At 42.1% G+C, this 21,220-nt stretch overlaps 1 protein-coding gene across 5 annotated transcripts in view; it reads right to left on the bottom strand.

Moving 5' to 3' along the window:
* Window positions 1-21,220, bottom strand: part of BMAL1 (basic helix-loop-helix ARNT like 1) — a 503,136-nt gene that overhangs the window by 120,707 nt on the left and 361,209 nt on the right. For 3 of the 5 annotated variants that reach the window (XM_085648206.1, XM_085648207.1, XM_085648204.1), the window contains 2 exons: window positions 19,361-19,607; window positions 10,931-11,037 (listed from right to left, as the gene is read on the bottom strand). In XM_085648206.1, the coding sequence (XP_085504332.1) occupies window positions 10,931-11,037; window positions 19,361-19,607 (354 nt within the window). The remainder of the gene's footprint in view (window positions 1-10,930; window positions 11,038-19,360; window positions 19,608-21,220) is intronic. The other 2 variants (XM_085648208.1, XM_085648205.1) reach the window with 1 other exon arrangement.

The following is a 21,220-nucleotide window of genomic DNA, read 5'->3' as shown; positions in this document are numbered from 1 at the left end:
GGGTCTGACAGAGGACATGTTGACGGTGGACGCACATGTGTTTGCGTCTTTATAACTGGAACTGGAGGGAACACACAGGTACTTGTGGCATGCACATAGAACTGTTGGGGTCCAAGATAGGGGACATAACTGACCAGAAAAATCCATATTTCCACAGTGGAACAAATTCAGGGGATTCATCTGTGAGCCTTCTGGGATGCGGGTGGAGGGGGATTCGGAAGATGGGAGTGATGGATAGGCTGGAATTTGAGGATTGGGAAGTTGTTCACAGTTATGATGCCTGTATAGCCCCTGTGCCGCTGCATGGAAACACAAAGATGTATCGATATACTGTCCTTGGGTACTGTTTGCAATGCTTGTGCCAAACTTTATATACAATAAAAAAAAAGAGTTAAAAAAAAAACAAAAAAAAACAGGTCAAAAATGATACGAGGAAGAAGGCAAAATGTTTGGGGATACCCCTATAAAAAGGGCCAAATCAAACACCTTTGATGGCATTTAATCAATATAATAGCATATAGCTGTTTTCAGTAAACTGCACAGATGTAAATCAAGAAATAAGGAGCCCAGAGGAAGTTTACATACTGCCACGATCAAGTCCAAGAGTTTAAACAACAATTTCCATTCCAGTGGTCGATCAGCACTTTTCTGGACTTGGGAATGCAAACTGCATCAATGGTACAAACACCATGAGTTGAGCTATGATGGTTTCGCAAGTCCTTGCCACGAAGACTACAGCCTTGCCATATGAAGGACAAAATGGTAACCCAATAATAAAAAATAAAATCAGTGCTACTGGACAATTTTGTAAGAATAGGTAAAAAAAAACACAGGTTGGCAGTAAGAACACAATTGCCTAATAGGACAAATAGAATGAGACTTCCAGACATTAAACAAAACTACTACGCCTCCCAGTTAAAATATGTGGTAGAATGGATTCAATATAAATTGGAGAAACATTGGTGTTTTTATGGGCCAAACTGGTTCCTTGGAAGCCTAAAACGAACAGACCAAAGAGAATATACACCTCTGCGGTCATGAGGGTGACCCTGTAACTTTGAAATCGCCTGGTAGTAATGAACAACCTCACCGTGTTCCCATCCCCCCAAACAGCAATTCTTGGAAAACCAGAATTAAAGCCACATATAAGAACAGTAGGTTTGAGATTTGGAGACAGAAAGGTGTAAAGGAATACGTGACATTTTCCTAGGCTTAGAAATCAAAACCTTTATGAATATGCATTTAGAATATGACCTTCTGGATAACAATGGTTCCGGCACCTGCAGGTCAGGCAGCGGGTCTTACACCCCTCTATTAAGTTACAAGCCTGTAGACACCTCACTAAATCTGAACGTTGACTGTTGTCTCACAAACACAATAATAAACGAATGTCAGATATGAAAACAAGTTACTTACCTGTAACTACAGTTATCCAGTATTGGTATCTTTCATAGATTCACATGCCTGAATCATTCCCCGTCGCCGAGGCGGGAGTCCCACGGTAAATACAAAAGTAGTGCCAAGAGTAAATAATAGTAGTAGGCTAAAAGAAAAAGCCTAAGGCCTAAGTCTTAGTAGCCTATCTAAATCATTATAGAAAAAAGAACCAAAGATTGGTCCCAGCCAATCAGCTGCCAGCACTCTCCAGAACCTTCCCAACAGAGGCAGTTCTCCTCAGATTTTCCTAGCACAAGTGAGAAGTAAGTATACCAGATATAGAGAACTGACTAGCCGGGGAGGAGGGTGGGTGCATGTGAATCTATGAAAGATACCAATACTGGATAACTGTAGTTACAGGTAAGTAACTTGTTTTCTTATCCAGTATTGGGGTATCTTTCATAGATTCACATGCCTGAATCAGAGTAGTAAGCAGTATAACCATATACTGTCGTTTGCGGATGGTGGGAGACACTGGTTCATAAACTCCCAAATAGCATCCTCAGTGCTGGAAAAAACACATCTTTCTTTCATTTTTTTTTTTTTTTTAAAAGAGTAGTTTTAAAGGAAGCAAACCTATATCCAAGTATTAGCCATCATATATATATACATATATATATATATATATATATATATATACAAATATTTAAAATCTTGCAGATATATAAATCTGTACATTTGCATGAATATTAAAGAATGGAATAATACATAAAAGGGCAAAGTATCTGAGTCTGGTCTTAATGAAAGAGATGGCATAGAACAGCCTGTCCAACCGCTGCATCATCTTGATGCGAAAATTGAAGACAGTGATGCTTCGTCGACGTGTGGACATTTTTAATTGTCGCAGCACGACATATTTTCCGGAGTTACTCCAGCAAACAAAACTGTCGACGTCGATACTGTTCTTGTTGAATGAGCTTTGACTTTCCTCTGCAAAGGTCTGTTAGCCTTGTCATGGCAGAAATGAATAGCAGATGCCAGCCATCTGGCTATTGTTCCGCTTTGTTACAGCATCTCCAAGAGTTGCTTGACCATTCGCCACAAACAGCCGGTTGGATCGTCTGATATCCGTAGTTTTCTGTAGGTAGAGTTTAAAACAGTGTGTAACATCCAGCGAGTGTAATGTTCTTTCAGCTGGAGTGGATGGATCCGGAAAGAATGTTTTTAATCTTACCGGTTTGTTCAAGTGAAATTTTATGGTACCTTAGGAAAGAACCTGGGAATTGTTTGAAGGGTTACATAGTCCCGAGCAAAATGTAAAAGGGGGTTCATTTAAAGTGAAAGCTTGGATTTCACTAACCCTTCTTGCCGAGGTAAGAGCCAGTAAATGGGCAACCTTCCAAGTGAGGAATTTGAGATCAGCTTTATGGATAGGCTCAAATGGACACCTCATTAACTGCACTAGCACAGTGTTGAGTTCCCACTCTGGAGGGGTGCTCGCACTGGAGAGAAGGCTCGGAAGATTCCTTTCATAAATTGTTTGATAAGTAAAGGCGAGCAGAGAAAAGGGAATTTTGAGCATTTCCTGAATCTAGAAAGTGCAGCAAGATGTACTTTGACCGGTGAAAAAGTAAGCCCAGACTTGGCTAGAGAAAGCAGATAATGGAGAACTTGTTCTGCAGTAGCTTGAATTGAGTGAATATTATTTGCCTCATACCAACAGCAAAATCGGTTCCATTTGAAGCGATAAGTTTTGATTGTGCTTTGGGCACCAGATTTGGCCAATATTTCACGACAGTCTTGTGAAATGTTGAGGTCCTTGAACTCTAAGAAATCAGGAGCCATGCATGCAAGTGCAGTGACTGTGGTCCGGATGAACCACTTGGCCTCCGACCCTTGACAACATCATAGGCGTCAACAGTAGGCAAATGGGTTTGCTTTGAGACAATAGTAGAAGTTCCTGGAAGCAATATTGTCTTGGCCAACGGGGTGCAATCAGAATTAGACGGCAACCTTCCAGCTTCATCTTGCGGAGCACCTTCGGAATCAATGGTATTGGGGAAAAGCGTACACACCAATCCCTGATCCCTGTTGAGGGAACCTGCTGTCCTAATATTGACATTCTTTGTTCTCTCTTGTTGTGAATAGGTCCAGGGCTGGCTTACCCCAAGCTTGGAAACACTGTGTTCGCCTGTTCCTTTTCCAGCTTCCACTCCTAACAGTCCGACTGAGACGTGCTCAGCGTGTCCGTCAGGGTATTGAGGAGACCCCTGACGTGTTTGGCTCTCAGGGCATCTCATGGAAAGTGACCTATTCCCACAATTCCTAAGCTTCTTGCGAGAGCATTGCCGATTTGTATCCTCCTTGTTTGTTGATATAATACATGCTGATGGTATTGCCAGTCCGGACTAGCACCGACGAACCCTTAATCCTCGGGAGGAATGCTTGGAGAAAACAGAAAAACGGCGTGACGCTCAGCCTGTTGATCTGCTGTTGTTTTTATCTTTGAGATCAAATCCTGCAGATGACCTCCCCATCCTTCCATGGAGGCATCGGTCGTTAAAACGAAATCTGGAATGGTCTGTAGGAACGTGAGACCCTGGGTTAGATTCTCTGTCTGCGACCACCAATGTAGAGAATTTATCATGTGCGGCGTGACCTTGATGGTATCGTCAAACGAATCCATGCTTGTTGCCATTGAAGTTGCGGTTCCTCCTGAAGATGTCGCATTTTGAGCCGTACCAAGGGTATGAGATGTATCGTTGAAGAGCACATCCTCAGGAGCGAAGCGAACATTCGGAATGAAACTGGCCTTTTTTTTTTTTCTTTTTCAAATTAACCTTGCCAATTTTTGAAGATGCAGTTGGTGACCAAGTGACAAGAATGCGTTGCATTGGACCGTGTGTAACCTTGCTCCGAGAAAAAACATGACTTGGAGAGGACGTAACTGATTTGCTGTCGTTGAGAAACAGTCTCAGAGAAGAGAAGAGATGGATACATTCTGCTGTGGCAATCTTGGTTTCATGTTCTGAAGGACCTTTGAGCAGCCAATCGTCTAGATAAAGGAACACTTGTATTCCTCGAGATCGCAATGCTGCTGTCTCTGGTGCCAAGCACTTCGTGAAGGTTCTTGGTGCCAATTTCAGCCCAAACAGGAGCACTTTGAACTGATAATGGGCGCAAGGCACTTGAAAGCGAAGATATTTGTGATGTTTGGGGTGGATAGGTATGTGGAAATACACATTTTCCATATCCAGAGAAGCCATACAATCTCCTTTGTTTAAACAACTCAAAATCTCATGATGACGAGGGGGACCCCTGGGCAGAGTAATAGGTGGCTGTTTGATGAATTCCAGGGTGTGGCCATTGGTTACTAGGTCTGGAAGCCATTGGTCTGATGTAATTTCCTGCCACTTGTGAACAAAGCTGATATCTTCTGGCCCACGGGTAAGAAGGGTAAAATGGTTGGTGCCCTATGGAGATCACTGCTTCCTGTTAGCGTCTCGGCCTTGATACTGCGATCTCTTTCGACCACTCTGACGGGAGAAACTAGCCGTAGACTATTGACGGTATGATGTCTGGCTGTAAGGCTGTACTGGGATTGATACTGCCTATTCTGTTGGTTTTGGTATCCTCCTCTTGACGAAAAAACCACGTCCTCTCGCTCCTCCGAAAGACCTGCACCCGTATTAAAGGGTGCCTAATGATTCTGCAGTATCTGTGTTAATTTTTATAGCTAAGAGGGTTTCATCAATATGTTCACCAAACCAAAAACCTCTTCATCATGGGCCATGTCTAGAATCTTTGATTGCCCCTCAGGTTTGAAAGTAGTGGCTTTAAGGCATCCCTGGTGTCCACCTTCCGTCAGCTAGCAGGGGCCGCAGTGTTTGGTGTTCACTATGTCCAAGGCGCATCTATAGTTTCCGATGCGGCACGTTCTCCTTCCAACAGAATCTTTCTTGCTTTCTGCCTTCGGTCCTCAGGAATTAGGTCAATGAGACTCGCCATGTCTGACCTCATTTGACGGTCATAACAGCCGATTATGGCTAGAGGATTGGCAGCTCTAATAGAGGCCGCTGCCATGGTAGAGAATGTTTTGCCTATAAGGTCCAGACAACGTCCTTCCTTGTGTGGTGATAGGCGTTGCGGGATTTTAGATCACTGTTGGGCGGCCTGTAAAATTATTGAAGCTGGCCGAGGGTGACCCATTAGACAGTATGGGCTTTTAGCAGGTGCACAGTATTTCTTTTCTATGCGCGGAAACACTGCTGGAATAGATGTAGTCTAGTATAGATACCACACTCGAGATCTTCCTGGACTCCTCTTTGAAATCATAAAGGAAACATTCTGTCTGTTCGACTAACTGGCAGTAGAAGTCTAGTTCTTGTCCGCTGTATTAAATTATGTACAGGATGCAGTCATAAATGAGGCCAACGTAGACGATCTCATCGTAGACTTTGCTGTCGTAGACATGGGTATGTAGGCGAGGTTATTGCAGACGAGGCCGTCGTCATAGATGACCGTCCTGAACAACCATCATAGATGAGGCTGTCGTAGACGACCGTCATAGACAATGCCATCATAGATGAGGCAATCATAGGTGAGGCCATCCGTAGATGAGGCAATCATAGATGAGGCAATCATAGATGAGGCAATCATAGATGAGGCAGTCCTATGATGGCCATTCGTAGATGAGGCCATTCGTAGATGAGGCCATTCGTAGATGAGGCCATTCGTAGATGAGGCCATCCATACATGATGAGGCTGTCGTAGACGATGGTCATAGACAATACCATCATAGATGAGTTAATCATAGGTGAGGCCATCCGTAAATGAGGCAGTCCTAGATGAGGCAATCGTATGATGAGTTTTTCTTCGAGATGAGGCTGTCCTGGGCAATCTCATTGTAGAGGAGGCCATCGTAGATGAGGCCATTTGTGGGTGAGACCATCATAGATGAGGCCATTCGTGGGTGAGACCATCATAGATGAGGCCGTCGTCGACGACCGTCGTAGATGAGGCCGTCGTCGACGGTCGTCGTAGATGAGGCCGTCGTCGACGACCGTCGTAGATGAGGCCATCGTCAACGACCGTCGTAGATGAGGCCGTCGTCGACGACCGTCGTAGATGAGGCCGTCGTCGATGACCGTCGTAGATGACCGTCGTAGATGAGGCTGTCGTGGACGACCGTCGTACATGAGGCCGTCGACGGCCGTCGTAGATGGGACCGTCGTCGACGACCGTCATAGATGAGGCCGTCGTAGATGAGGCCGTCGTAGACGACCGTCGTAGATGAGGCCGTCGTAGACGACCGTCGTAGATGAGGCCGTCATAGACGACCGTCGTAGATGAGGCCGTCGTAGACGACCCTCATAGATGAAGCCGTCGTAGACGACCGTCGTAGATGAGGCCGTCGTAGACGACCGTAGTAGATGAGGCAGTCGTAGATGACCATCGTAGACGACCATCGTAGACGACCATCATAGGAGGCCCATCATAGACGAGGCCATCGTAGATGAGGTCAATATTGGTGAGGCAGTAATATTAGACATGGAGTTTTGTAATAGACTCCTTAATGTCAGGTTAAACAGATTTCCCTGATGTAGGGATGAAAAGGGAGTTGTAAGATCAGACTCTGAGGAAGTTTTTCCCACTTGCCTCTCTCTGTGAGAAGTGCCTATCAAGACTCAAGGTAGGTCTTTATGGCTTTTTTGCGCGCCCTCTTGAGGCTCCTGGCGCGACTTCTCCCTTTGACCTCTCCTATGAGGTGAAGGAATCCTCGTTGTTCTCATCAGAAGTGACAGATGAAAGTCTCTGTAGTCCCAATAATAGCCTCATCTCGCAGAACGTGAGAGTTATTGAGGAAAGGTTAGACATATTTCGTAGTCCATTACCTTGTTTCCTGCCACTCTGCCATATTACTGCCTTAATAGGGTCAGAGAAATGAAGTATGATCTTGGATGATCCAAAAAGTAGTAATAGGTGAAGAAACTGAGCAGAGCTCAGGGAGACTCCCTTCACACACGACGTGCGGTGAAAATCTGAGGAGAACTGCCTCTGCTGGGAAGGTTCTGGAGGGTGCTGGCAGCTGATTGGCTGGGACCAATCTTTGGTTCTTTTTTCTATAATGATGTAGATAGGCTACTAAGACTTAGGCCTTAGGCTTTTTCTTTTAGCCTACTACTATTATTTACTCTTGGCACTACTTTTGTATTTACCGTGGGACTCCCGCCTCGGCGACGGGGAATGATTCAGGCATGTGAATCTATGAAAGATACCCCAATACTGGATAACAGTCACTTACTGTCAAAGAGCTCAAGAATCCCCAATACCCATGGATAAAGCATTGGGAGAATGAAGTGGCCAGAGAACCGTCCCCAAAAGAGTGGCAGGGTTTATGTTAGGTTAAGCAACACCGAGAGTCTGTACATCTGACGGCATTTTGATTATCCTTCTTTGAATCACCTCCAATTGGTAGACAGATTAGAAAGGCATCTTAGACACAATTAACAAGATCTTCCAAATTTAGATCCCAAAGCTCCCACCACATGTGGTGTTAGGAGTGGCAAACCCAAAACGTACCTTCTACATTAAAAGAAGGGAAAGATGATGCTCCTTTTGCTGTGCATGCCAAACACGTGATTACGGCCTTCGACGGCAAAGACATCAGGGATGGCTGGATAGTCTTTGGCACATTCTGGGGAAGGAAAAAATAGCTATCCCTCTTACAGGAACTTTGAAGCACTGTGAATCACAATAGGATCCTGCTGATACAATCCCAAGAGTTATACAGCAAATTGGGGAACAAAGGGAGACCACACCTGCACTTTATGCACTACATGCACTTTAGGGTCTACCTAAAATACAGCACATATCCTATACTTATGCCCAGCATATGCCCGGACAAGGAGGAAATGGATACGCCGTTGTGCAATACACGGGATTCAGGAAGCACCAAGATGCATTGGGGGTGCTGACAGTTACCACTGTAACGTATGTAATATTTGCCGTATCCCAATACTTGTTTGTAGTAGGGATTATAAGAAGCAAAATGGGGTTAAAGCTGTGATGCGGCAATGAATAACAAAACTTTTAATTGGAAGAGCACTTTAAATTACAAAAAAACTATCAGTTATTTTAATTGAATCATACAAAGTTTTAGCTGATTTTAAATATGTATACATCAGGGGGATGTACTGGAATACTCAGTGACCAGCTTATACTGTTTTTTCCTGAGATCAATGATCCTTTTTCTGAGAATAAGATATATATTGCTTGATAAATTTCTCATCATATCATGCAGGTAATCAGGTAATTGTATATTTTGTGAATATTTTGTATTGCTGTGAAACTTTTTATGGCCTTTGGCCGAAAAAAAGTATTTCTTACTACTACAATCCGTATCTTCTGAACTGAGAGAGCTCACATGCCCCAGGTACTTAGTGTGCTACAAATAATGCTGACCTATTAAAGAGACCAATGCACAGACGTAATTCCTATTAGAAAAATCACAGTTCAGAGTTCTGAAGAAATCCCTGCAAAAATGGCGTTGCGGTGGGGAGATATGAGAAGCTTGATTAAATATTCGGTTGCTCTTCATTGGGATCCAGGTTCTGGGAAGAACATTTGGTTTAGGTTGTACTTAAGACAATAAAATATAACAACCTTAAAACAGTCCTGGGATGCCTGTATATTGACAGCTATCTTATCTGACTGTTAACTACCATACTATCAAAACAATAAAATCCTCTGATAAGACTCAAAATTCAGCAAAATATTTTACAATGAGGTGACTAAGAGATCACCGCTATACCTACAACCCTCTCCAGAGCATACAAACAGATCATTCGCAGTACCTTAAAACGTCATCAAATTTCCAAAACATAATGTTTCATACATTGAGGAAACTGGCATTCTAGCAAAAGGTCCCAGCTTTGTGCACACTAACACGATTGGCCCCTTTAACAGACATGCTAGTCTAATTAGTTTTTTCCAGAACCACAACACTATTATATTTTTGGAGAAAACAGAACCATGGCCATGTCTAACACTAGTGGGCCTTACAATCCTTCAACCCACTAAAAGTCTGACTTAAACTTGAAGAAAGATGTATGTATTTTCCATTTAAATAACAAATGGCCCTCCAAAAGATAGGACTCAACATATTCCTTCCAATGTAGTAAACACTGGAAACATGACAGAGCTTCTCAATACAAAGGACCATAGGTCCTTACATTACAGTCCTGTGCACAAAACGTGCAGATACACCAACTCTTACATTATTTGAGTGCTCATCCACTGACATAAACGGAGACTAAAGACCGATGACATTTGTGTTCAGAGGTTTTAATGACAATGTATATGGTAAACAGCTAAAGCAGAAGAAAGTCGCCCCAATGCTTTCAGCAGTGGAAATAAAGGTAAAATAAAATGGTAATAACTTGTTATTATAATTTTATTTGTTCCTGCTGCGGCGTCTTTGCGGGGCAGGGCTGCTCTGCTCTCAGAGCAGGGGGAGGAGTGGTGGGCACGCTGTAAGTGTGCAATGACTGATTGGCCGGCCAAACAGTCATGCGTATTTTGCATGTTCTCCACCCAGGCTGCATTACAGCCTGGGTGGAGAACATGCCCAGGCTCCCAGTCCCTTGCTGAGCGCCAAACCACGAAGCTCAGACCCATCACAGTGCTGCATTGTAACGTTGTGATTGGTCAGGGGAACCTGGATGTGCCTCTTGTTCCTTGTTGGGAGAGACACGGCAAGAAGATGGAGGAGAGACGTGACGACGTCAGAGGAGAGGTACTTTTTTGGCATTATTTTTTACACTCCGTTCCTCCCTCCACCCCGGCCCTGCCACCCCTGATCTGTACCGGCCACCACTGATGGTAATAAAAGTATTTTAAACAACCAATGCTTCGAGTCAAGATTCCCAGCCCAAAAAAAGTCAGTCAAAACAAGTGAAATTTAGCAAAATCAACAATTAATATTGATTTTTAAGTAAGAACAGTCGGGTCCTAGTACTTGTGAGTTTTTACCTTCATAGAACCGGTAGAAGTCGGCCCAGTTTGATGCGGGATCAATGGGATGTTGTAAAAAGTGGCCTATAAGTTAAATCTACCTTTTGATGGACTACCTAGAACGTATGACACAAAACTATTCAGTAGCTTTTTAGCTAAGATGTCACTTAAACTGGTGGATTAATCAGAGTGTATAACTCAAAACCATTATATGATTTATAAAGTTTTGGGGGAATCATTTTAGTATCTTGCTTGAGGACTTATTAGAAATCCTTCTGCCATGACAAGATAACATTCAAAATGTAAAGGCGATTGCTTCCAATGCAGCTTGGAAATATTTAAATTGGTCTGTTTTCCCATTTCTTCTTCTCCATGTAGCTAATCATGTGTAAATTCACAAATGCACTCCCTTACACTACTAAACGTTCTTTTCCATAATTCCTTTCTTTTTTTAAATGACATGCAGGTCTGTTTTTAATATGGCTTCTCAATTAGGAACAGTATAATTAAATGCATTTCACAACATGAATACATTTACCTTGCCTATGACATTCTGCAAGATGTCCTATATCATCTTGATGAAAATATTCATAGCATGAAGTTCCTAAGAGTTCCTGCGGTAAGTAGCCCAGTATCGCGGTTGCCCTAAAAACAAACAGGAATAGGAGTCTTAGAGGAATAAATGAACAAGGATATACATTTAAAATGTTAATCCATATATCCATGTACAGTACTCTATTGCCCTCATGACTAGGTTCACACTTTGTACATCACAAACACGATCTGAATTCTTCATCAGTTTCGGATGTTACAATAAGGGGCCGATTATGATACAGCCCGTGAAGGCTCAGACGTTTGGTTGGAGCCTTTGGGCCACATCGTAATGGGCCAGTCAAATCCCTTTCTGACCGCCTCATTTTAATGGAGGTGGTCGAAAAGGAATCTGACCAGTCATTCTGGCTGGCTTCCGATGTGCTCGGACAGACCGACAGGCCGGTTGGAATGCAGCCTGTAATCTCAAGGGCGGCTCTTTCCGCCCTTGAGATTACAATGCACGGTGTATGACATGGTTTCCATGTCGGTGTGTCTGACATGGAAACCATGTCGGAAAGCATGTTAGGGGGTCCCCAGTAGGGCCCCCCTTGCCCCTTGGTGCACAGCCTCCGGTTGGCGGCTGAGGGGACACGTAAGGTGCCCCCCTGTTAATCCCTGCACCTTTTGGCAGGCACCTTGAGGTGCCTACCACAGGGTGCAGGGATGAGCCGCATCTCACATTTTTACTATGGAAGCATGCATTACGGCCGTATAGTGGAATATAGGAATGTGACCGAAAAATGGTCGGTCATTTCCTAATGGGGCGGTCGGGACCGCCGACTGGGTGTCGGTCGGTCCCATGACTGAGTTGATGTCGGGCGGAAGTGATTCCCCCGACATCGTAATGACCCCCTAAGTAGCCAATGTGAGGAGGAAAGTCAACATAGTTTATCAGAATTCATACATTCAACAATACGGTCAACCACAATATAGTTCTGGAAACAATAATAATGAAATATACTTCCTCTTCATGGTGTTATTATTTTCATAGAGCTTGTTCTAGCAACTCTAAATTCCAAACTGTGGATGGAGAGTTCAACCCAGCAGCCAGTAATTGTGACTGGCATTGCCTGTGCTAAATCAGCCACTGTATAAAAATAGTCCTATCTGGCTGAATTAGAAATGTGTGTCTATTTTCATCATATGGTCAATGTATAACGTGTCAGAGGTCCCACCATTCACATCGCCTACAGTGTAAGTCGTCAACTGACTCGTAATTAGACCGTATTTACAAATATACAAAGGTCTTGGATTAATTTGAGCCCCATTCTGCCTAAACAGTGTGAGTCCCTTACACTGCAGCGTAGGTAGGAGACCTTGCTAAAAAGAACCTGTACTCCCTTCTCTAGTAATAGTTTAGACTATATAACAGAATTGGGTTCCTTGACTGTTTGACATTTTTCAGTTCATATTTGCAATGTATTGCCCATCATTTATTTTTAGTTACAGGCTAATAGTTTAATAATACTTGCCTAATGAAATTTAGTAGACATTTGTCCTTTCATACAAAAATGCACATCCAAAGTGAGCGACACAGGTGCCTGTCAGAACATATTTTACCAAGTCTTTAATCATGAGTGAGATAGTGAGCAACCCGAGTATTCAATCAATCACTTATTACCATATACTTGGTCAGTTAATTTGTGAGCATTCCAGGGGTCTTGGTCACAACTGAATACTTCAAAACAATGATTTGTCAATGACAGTAGACAAGTAAATTTATAGAACTGGCATTTAAGACAGCTTTAGCTTTCTCGCCAGACTACTGTTTTTCAAAACAAAAAAAAACAATGCATAGTATATATACACACAGAGTGGCTTTTGGTCAGATGCCTTCAGCCATAGGTTTGTTAAACTGGCGTTCACAACTTGCTTCTGCCTACCACAGCCTATAGCATGAGGCACTTGGTCAGCCCACTTCACCCTTTGGCTCCTTTCGCTTTGAATGGCTGCACAAAGCATGCTCACAATGTTCACGTCTGCCAAAAAATAGTTCCTTTCTCTTCAGTTGCAAAGCTGGCACAGTGCTTTTTTATATTTTCAGAAAAAAAGCTTTCATACCGGCTATTTATTTTGCCTGCACTCCTTAGTAAAGTTTATGTTTTAAAGTGCCATTGTAACATTATAGCTGCTTGTCATTTGAGTGCTTGATTAGGTGGTGATTTAATCTTGTCTGCTTCATAAATAAAAATAATAATAAAAAAATGTGTGGCACTACTGAAAGGTTTGTTGTTTGAAAAACATTGGTAGTAGAACTGCTGCAGAGGTGAATGTTTTTTATTTTTAAAATTGTTATTGCAAGCATAAGGCAGTCAAGTTTGGATGACAGCATGCTTTTGTTTTTTTCCATTTTATTTTTGTGGTATATGCTTGAAGTATAGATATATTTTTTTAATGAATCATCACATCAGTTTGTCAAGGCCCAATCTACTGGCTTTGCCAATGCTTGATTGTGTTCAAAGTATGATTTATGCATTCAAAACATTCATGAACAGAATATGCATTCATGAACAGAACTCAAAATATGAAGAAATGTATTGTGTAGTTTAGTGCATACAAATCATGGTGATCAAGAATCAATCATTTAAGCATGTAAAAACTAAAATACAACATTAAAACGAAATTATTAAATGATTTGTTGAATTCTGCAGCTGCGGGCAGAGAATTTTCAAAGAGATGACAGAAATATATATATAATATATATCTAGGTGAAGCCAGTTTCAAATAGTTACCTAAAAAATATATTTTTTTAAGTCTGTTTCAAAGTGTTTTTAAAAATACACTTGGTCAAGCATAGTCTCTACATAAAATTGATTTATGATGGGGTTTATCCCTCAAATAAAGTTTTGGAAATGGAGTAAAACTATTTTGAATATTTATAGTTTTCATGATACGTAGCATAATATTTCTCGAAAGGGAATGGGATTATTCCCTAACTATGCTATCAGGAGACCACCTGACAGGCAGTTGCACACCAGTCGGCGTGGTATGGAGCACCTCCTGCACCTCCATGCAACGTGCGTCATTTACCACGGGGTGCATGGAGGTGTGTTGGGGCACCAAATGTGTCCCCAGAACCACTTTACTGTGACCCACGAGCCCTGTTTGGGGTCCCTCAAAACCTGTTTCAACCAGCCTTGTCATGGTGGTCTATCCGACAAGAAAGGGCTGTCGGAAAGGGATATCATAATCCAATGGCGGTGCCTGCCTCGACACAGCCTCTTGTCAGGACTACGATTCCAACCGCGGTCCTGTCGGGATCCAAGATTGTGGCGGAAGCAGCAGTTTTCCTCTGGCAGCTTGTGGTCCAACCGCCGATATTGTAATCCACCGGTCGGACCGAAGGGCTGTCGGTCAGTTGGACTGCCACTGATGGCCTTTCGGTGGCAATCCGACCAACACAAGATCAGTCCCTATGAACTGAAACACACCATTTATAAATATGTCACAAGTATGCATAGAAATATTGCCTGTCTGAGCAACAGTATGGTTGTATGATTTATGATGGAATAACTACCACTTGAACAACTACAGTCTAAACAACTACTCCTTAACCACTACTTAGTCTAAACCACTAAATTACCACAACTATCGTTTACAACTACTGTGCCTTTACCTTGCTTTTTGCCTTTACCCCATTAATGTATCTAATTTACTGGAAAGTACAAACCCATATGTTTATATATATATATATATATATATATATATATATATATATATATTACCTACTGGCGGTCGCCAGTAGGTAGTTATAGTTAGGACCACGTTTCCATAGGAAATCCGCAACATTCTATTTTGAATAACTTTGGCGCCGGTCGACGAATCCTCACGAATTTTTCAAAATAGGTGGGGCGCTACGCTCCGCTCCTTCCCTGAAAGTCTCGGGGGGATTCGTCAAGCGGGGGCTGAGATAAAAGGGGGGTCCCAAAACGCGTTTTTCCCATGCATTTTTCCATAGGACCTTTAGACAGGGCTACAGCCCGAACGGCTGAACAGAATTACTAGAAATTTGGCAGAGAGGTAGTCCTCAGGTCAAGGAAGTGCCTTTTGTAGGTTTGGTGTAAATCTGTTCAGTAGATTCTGAGAAAATAGCCTTTAAATCAATATATATATATCTGAGCCACCTTACGGTGCGCTTACGGTACGCTTACCGTACGCGTACGGTGGCGTGCGCGAGCGCGATTCTGATTGGCTCTTAGATCTTAGTAAACATTCGAATCGGCCGAAACCAGGAAGCGGCGGCCGCCATTTTCTCTCTCGCACTGAGAGTGATGTTTAAAATATTAAGCCCAATAACATGTACAGGGGCTGTTTAGACAGCTCCCACACACATAGCAATGTTGAGGGAGTCCCCAAAGATCCTCCAAGGCCAAAAACGGAATTTTTATTTTTTCGCTAATTTCGCCGATTACGCTTACCGTACGCGTACGGTAAAAAATTATAAAAAAAAAAAAATTATCCACACTCTCCCCACCCCGTGTGCAATTGGTGCCCGAAGGTGCACCAATTGTGCATGGCTTATTAAAGATGAGTTAAACTAAAATATTAAAAAAAAAAATAATAAAAAAAAAAAAATATCCACACTCTCTCCACCCCGTGTGCAAATGGTGCCCGAAGGGCACCATTTGTGCATGGCTTATAACATATACGAAAAATTAAAATATTACCTTTCAAAACGAAGTGCATCATATGTCCTCCATGTGCGCACGGTGCGCGAAGCGCATCGTGCATACATGGCCCATCTAGCGTAACGTGGGCACGCGGTGCGCGTAGCGCACCGCGTGCCCACCGTGCGTGCACGGCACTAACTGCGTAAAGTGGGCGCGCGGTGCGCGAAGCGCACCGTGCGCGCACGGAACGAACTGCGCACCGTGCGCGCACGGAACGAACTGCGTTAAGTGGGCGCGCACGCCACGAATGGCGTAAAGTAACTTAGCATTTAAAAAACCGTACAAATTCACTGAAAAAACCATAGGTTTCACACACGTTATAGTTAGGAATTAGCATTTAAAAAACCTTGCAAATTCACTGAAAAAACCATAGGTTTCACACATGTTATAGTTAGCGGAAATTTTACTGATAAAAAACCAATGAAATTCCCCCGTTATAGTTAGTGCAGGCAACTATAACTCACGCGACCGCAATCTTCTGCTGATGACATATGTGTCTTTATGAAAAAAAAATATTTTTAATATATGTATAGCTAAAAATGTATGGAAGAAGACATGGCCAAATAAGTGTCTAAATACAGTATTAGCATCAGCAGAGGATTGCGGTCGCGTGAGTTATAGTTGCCTGCACTAACTATAACGGGGGAATTTCATTGGTTTTTTATCAGTAAAATTTCTGCTAACTATAACATGTGTGAAACCTATGGTTTTTTCAGTGAATTTATATATATATATATACATACATACACATGTCTGTATGGGGAATGGGTTTGTATGTACCTGTAAAACACTTGAATTTCGTGGTAAAGGCATGCATGCTAAAGACATATGCATTGTAAAGTTAATATTGATAATTATTAACACTATATATATATATATATATATATATATATATATATATACACACACACACATACATACACACACACAAACACACCCCTATACTCACTATTAATGTTATAAAATCCCATTCCACCCAAAAAACCTACACCCACTCCAAACCTTTAAAATTCCCTTTCCACCCAAAAACCTATACCCACCCTAAACCCTACAAATTCCCTTTCCACCCAAAAACCGACACCCACCCTAAACCCTAAAAATACCCTTGCAATCCTAAAAACCCATACCAACCCTAAAATTACCCTTGTTACCCGAAAACCCATACCCACCCGTAACCCTAAAAATATACTTACCACCCAAAAACCCATGCCCATCCAAAACTTTAAAAGTACCCATACCCACCTTAAATCCCAAAATTACACTGCCACCCAAAAACCCATACTCACCCTAAACCCTTAAAAATACACTTGCAACCATATATATATATATATATATATATATATATATATATATATATTACCTACTGGCGGTCGCCAGTAGGTAGTTATAGTTAGGACCACGTTTCCATAGGAAATCCGCAACATTCTATTTTGAATAACTTTGGCGCCGGTTGACGAATCCTCGCGAATTTTTCAAAATAGGTGGGGCGCTACGCTCCGCTCCTACCCTGAAAGTCTCGGGGGGATTCGTCAAGCGGGGGCTGAGATAAAAGGGGGGTCCCAAAACGCGTTTTTCCCATGCATTTTTCCATAGGACCTTTAGACACAGCTACAGCCCGAACGGCTGAACAGAATTACTTGAAATTTGGCAGAGAGGTAGTCCTCAGGTCAAGGAAGTGCCTTTTGTAGGTTTGGTGTAAATCTGTTCAGTAGATTCTGAGAAAATAGCCTTTAAATCAATATATATATCTGAGCCAGCTTACGGTGCGCTTACGGTGCGCTTACCGTACGCGTACGGTGGCGTGCGCGAGCGCGATTCTGATTGGCCCTTAGATCTTAGTAAACATTCGAATCGGTCGAAACCAGGAAGCGGCGGCCGCCATTTTCTCTCTCGCACTCTGACAGGGGGTTGAAAAACCAAGTGCAAAAACATGTAAAGGGGCTGTTTACACAGCTCCCAAGCACCTAGCCATGTCGAGGGAGTCCCCAACGATCCCCCAAGTGAAAAAAGGCAATTTTAATTTTTTCGAAAATTTCGCCGATTACGCTTACCGTACGCGTACGGTAAGAAATAATAATAAAAAAAAAAAAAAATATCCTCATTCTCCCCACCCCGTGTGCAAAAGGTGCCCGAAGGGCACATTTCGTGCATGGCTTAATATAGCTAAACAAAACATATATTTTACCTGTCACAACGATGCTCATCATATGTCCTCCATGTGCGCACGGTGCGCGAAGCGCATCGTGCGTTCATGGCCCATCTAGCGTAACGTGGGCACGCAGTGCGCGAAGCGCACCGCGTGCTCACTGTGCGCGCACGGTGCGCGAAGCGCACCGTGCGCGCACGGAACGAACTGCGTTAAGTGGGCGCGCACGCCACAAATGGCGTAAAGTAACTTAGCATTTAAAAAAACGTACAAATTCACTGAAAAAACCATAGGTTTCACACACGTTATAGTTAGGAATTAGCATTTAAAAAACCTTGCAAATTCACTGAAAAAACCATAGGTTTCACACATGTTATAGTTAGCTGGACATTTTACTGATAAAAAACCAATGAAATTCCCCCGTTATAGTTACTGTAGGCAACTATAACTCACGCGACCGTAATCCTCTGCTGATGACATATGTGTCTTTATGAAAAAAAAATATTTGTAATATATGGATAGCTAAAATTTAATGGAAGAAGACATGGGCAAATAAGTGTCTAAATACAGTATTAGCATCAGCAGAGGATTGCGGTCGCGTGAGTTATAGTTGCCTACAGTAACTATAACGGGGGAATTTCATTGGTTTTTTATCAGTAAAATGTCCAGCTAACTATAACATGTGTGAAACCTATGGTTTTTTCAGTGAATATATATATATATATATATATATATATATATAGATATATATAGATATATATATAGATATCACGTAATACTTACCTTTAATACTTACCTTTTAAAGTAATTTTTTTTGTACCGCGGTATGCCGTTAGCTTTAATGCATTTGCAACGAAATTCAAAAACGTTTTCACATATAAACACTATTTTAGAAAATGGTTTCCTAAATTCCTTTTGTTAAAAAAAAAAAAACATCCACTCTACAAAACCATATAAAATACAGCCATCCACCATTTAATCCATAGTAATACATCTTTCATATACAATCCAAGAGTGCCATCTGCTGGCCAGAGGTAGTTGTAAATGCATTAGTGGTTAAAAGACTCGTGATTCAGGTTCAGTCGTTGTTAAGGAGTCGTGGTTCAGGCCCTTCGTTGTGAATGAGTCGTTGTAAAGGTCGTTTCCCCAACAGTATACATGCTTAATAATACCACGGACTTGCCTATGGATGTCAAATCATGTTTACTTGGATATAGTATAAAATGTAAATATGCATGCAAAGAACATGAAGGATAATATTACAAAATAACTAGCGACATTACAAGTTTAAATGAGCAAAGCTTAAATAGCCAAGACACTGAATTGTGAAGTTCCTAAACGGCACCTAGAGAAAATAATTGCATGATGTCACTGAGCAAATTCTCAGTAATTGCCTCAATCTTAAAACAAACAATGCTGGAAGCCAACAGGTCTGGTTTTAGTTAGAGAATCTTTGCTAATACTTGTTCATGTGAGACTCAAACATGGGACAGAGCAAAGAAAAATTGGTAAATCCCTTCTTTAGTTACAATAAAACAATGTTTAATACATTTCTTACCTCTGGTCTACAAAAACAAATTTTCCATCTATGGCATGTCGTGAAACATACTCTGTTGATTTAACTCTGATTTCACCATTGAGAGGTTGTGGAACAATATGAGGATGCAAACGTCCAATTGCCACTAAACAGCTCAGGTTGCAGCCTTCATTATCCGGCTCGTTGTCTTCATCAAGACCCATTTTTGTGGGTGGCCAGCTTTTTAAGTATCCCGTGCTGTGTATAGTGCAAAAGCTTTTTCGGTCTGCTGTTAACAAGAGAGATCACGTTGTTGAGATTTACAATAAACCCAGAGATATCATTTAGAGGCTCAGTGACAGTACCAGAACACTTTTCTGTCAAAATTCGACATCCAGACAAACCTTGTCACAAAAACAGCCAAACGACCCTCCGAGTCATCTGAAAACCAGGCACACAACACATTCAACACGAGATTGGTAGGAGAACCACTGACACAGTAGACAACAAAGTCGACCCAGTTCCCATTGCTCGATACGGGCATTGGGAACACTGGAGCGAAGCAGCAATAAGATGAGTGACAGTCCGAGCGCCTCATCGGGGACAAAACACGGACGCGCGAGCACAAGACCAGACCAGCCGACTTTTATAGTTTAAGTTGATCATGTTTTAATATATAAAAAATGTAATAAATTGCTCATGATGACGCCAGACAACCCATAACAAAGAAAGAATGTGGTGCCTTTGACATATGCACATTAGATGGCATCATGTTAAGACTAAAAAAAAATAAAAAGCAATTAAAAACACAAATCTGTAAACCGGTTTGGCGGATTTTTATATGAAACCACTGTGTTAAGAATGTGGGCAAAACTGTCATTTTTTGGCAACAAAGATGCAAAGAAAATGGAATTTTGCAGTCGAAGTTTTCACACAATTCATTTTTATATGATACATTTTAACATTTACTGATTGCAGATAGGGTTTTCACCATCGGTTCAAGATTTATGATTTTGCAGAAGGCCAGGTATGATAATTGAAATAGAACGTTAGAGTGACCTTTATGGCATTATTTACTTTAATTATCAGCCTTCGAGCATTAAGGTAGCCCCAGAACACATTCTAAAGCGCATTCCTCTTATATTTACTGTTTAAAGTATGTGCGGATGAGGGTTAAAAATGCAAAATGTAGGTGTTTCCCAAATTTTTTGTACCCGCCAAAATACATGACGTGCCGATAAAAAACACGACTGGGTGACCTAACCGGAAGAGCAAAGGAGTGCTCCACATGGTCAAAAGAAACAAGGGGAGAGATATATATCGAAAACACCAATAGGCTCCAAAAGGCCGTTAAATAATAACATGTGGATTTATGTAGCTCAGCTTATCACCCGTGAGGGTCTCTAGGCGCTGTCCATAGGCACAGGGAGAGTAAGTGATTTGTCTACAATCACAGAATGTTGAGCCGATGCCACACCCAAGAGTAATCTGCTTTTTCTTTATTTTTAAACCACCTGGGGGAGCCTATATGTTGCTGGTGCTTCATATGTTAACAGTTTGCCATAAAAGTGGGAAAGTCACCAAAAATTCGAGCCGGGCTCGAGCCTGAATCCTGGCTCTTGCTCAGCTCGAGGGCCTGTTGGAACCTGTGCTTCTGTCTGCCACCCTTCCTGTACAATGGATGTGGTGTTAGGGCCAGAGCTGTCAACTTTGGACCAAAGGAACCCGATTTGTGTCTCAGTGTTGCTCAACATCCTGCGATTCTGGGCAAATCACTTAATTCCCCCATCCCTAAAAAAGGAATGGTGACCTTGTGTAATGTAACAGGTGCTTAGCTAAGTGCTTCAATACATTCGGGTCGAGGTTGCGCTACATAAAAGGTGCACAAAGAGGTAAAAACAA

This window comes from Triturus cristatus, chromosome 3_2 (genome assembly GCF_964204655.1).
Source record: "Triturus cristatus chromosome 3_2, aTriCri1.1, whole genome shotgun sequence".
NCBI lineage: Eukaryota > Metazoa > Chordata > Amphibia > Caudata > Salamandridae > Triturus > Triturus cristatus.
Note: the sequence above shows the minus strand (reverse complement) of the source record. Positions and strands in the feature narration are given on the sequence as shown.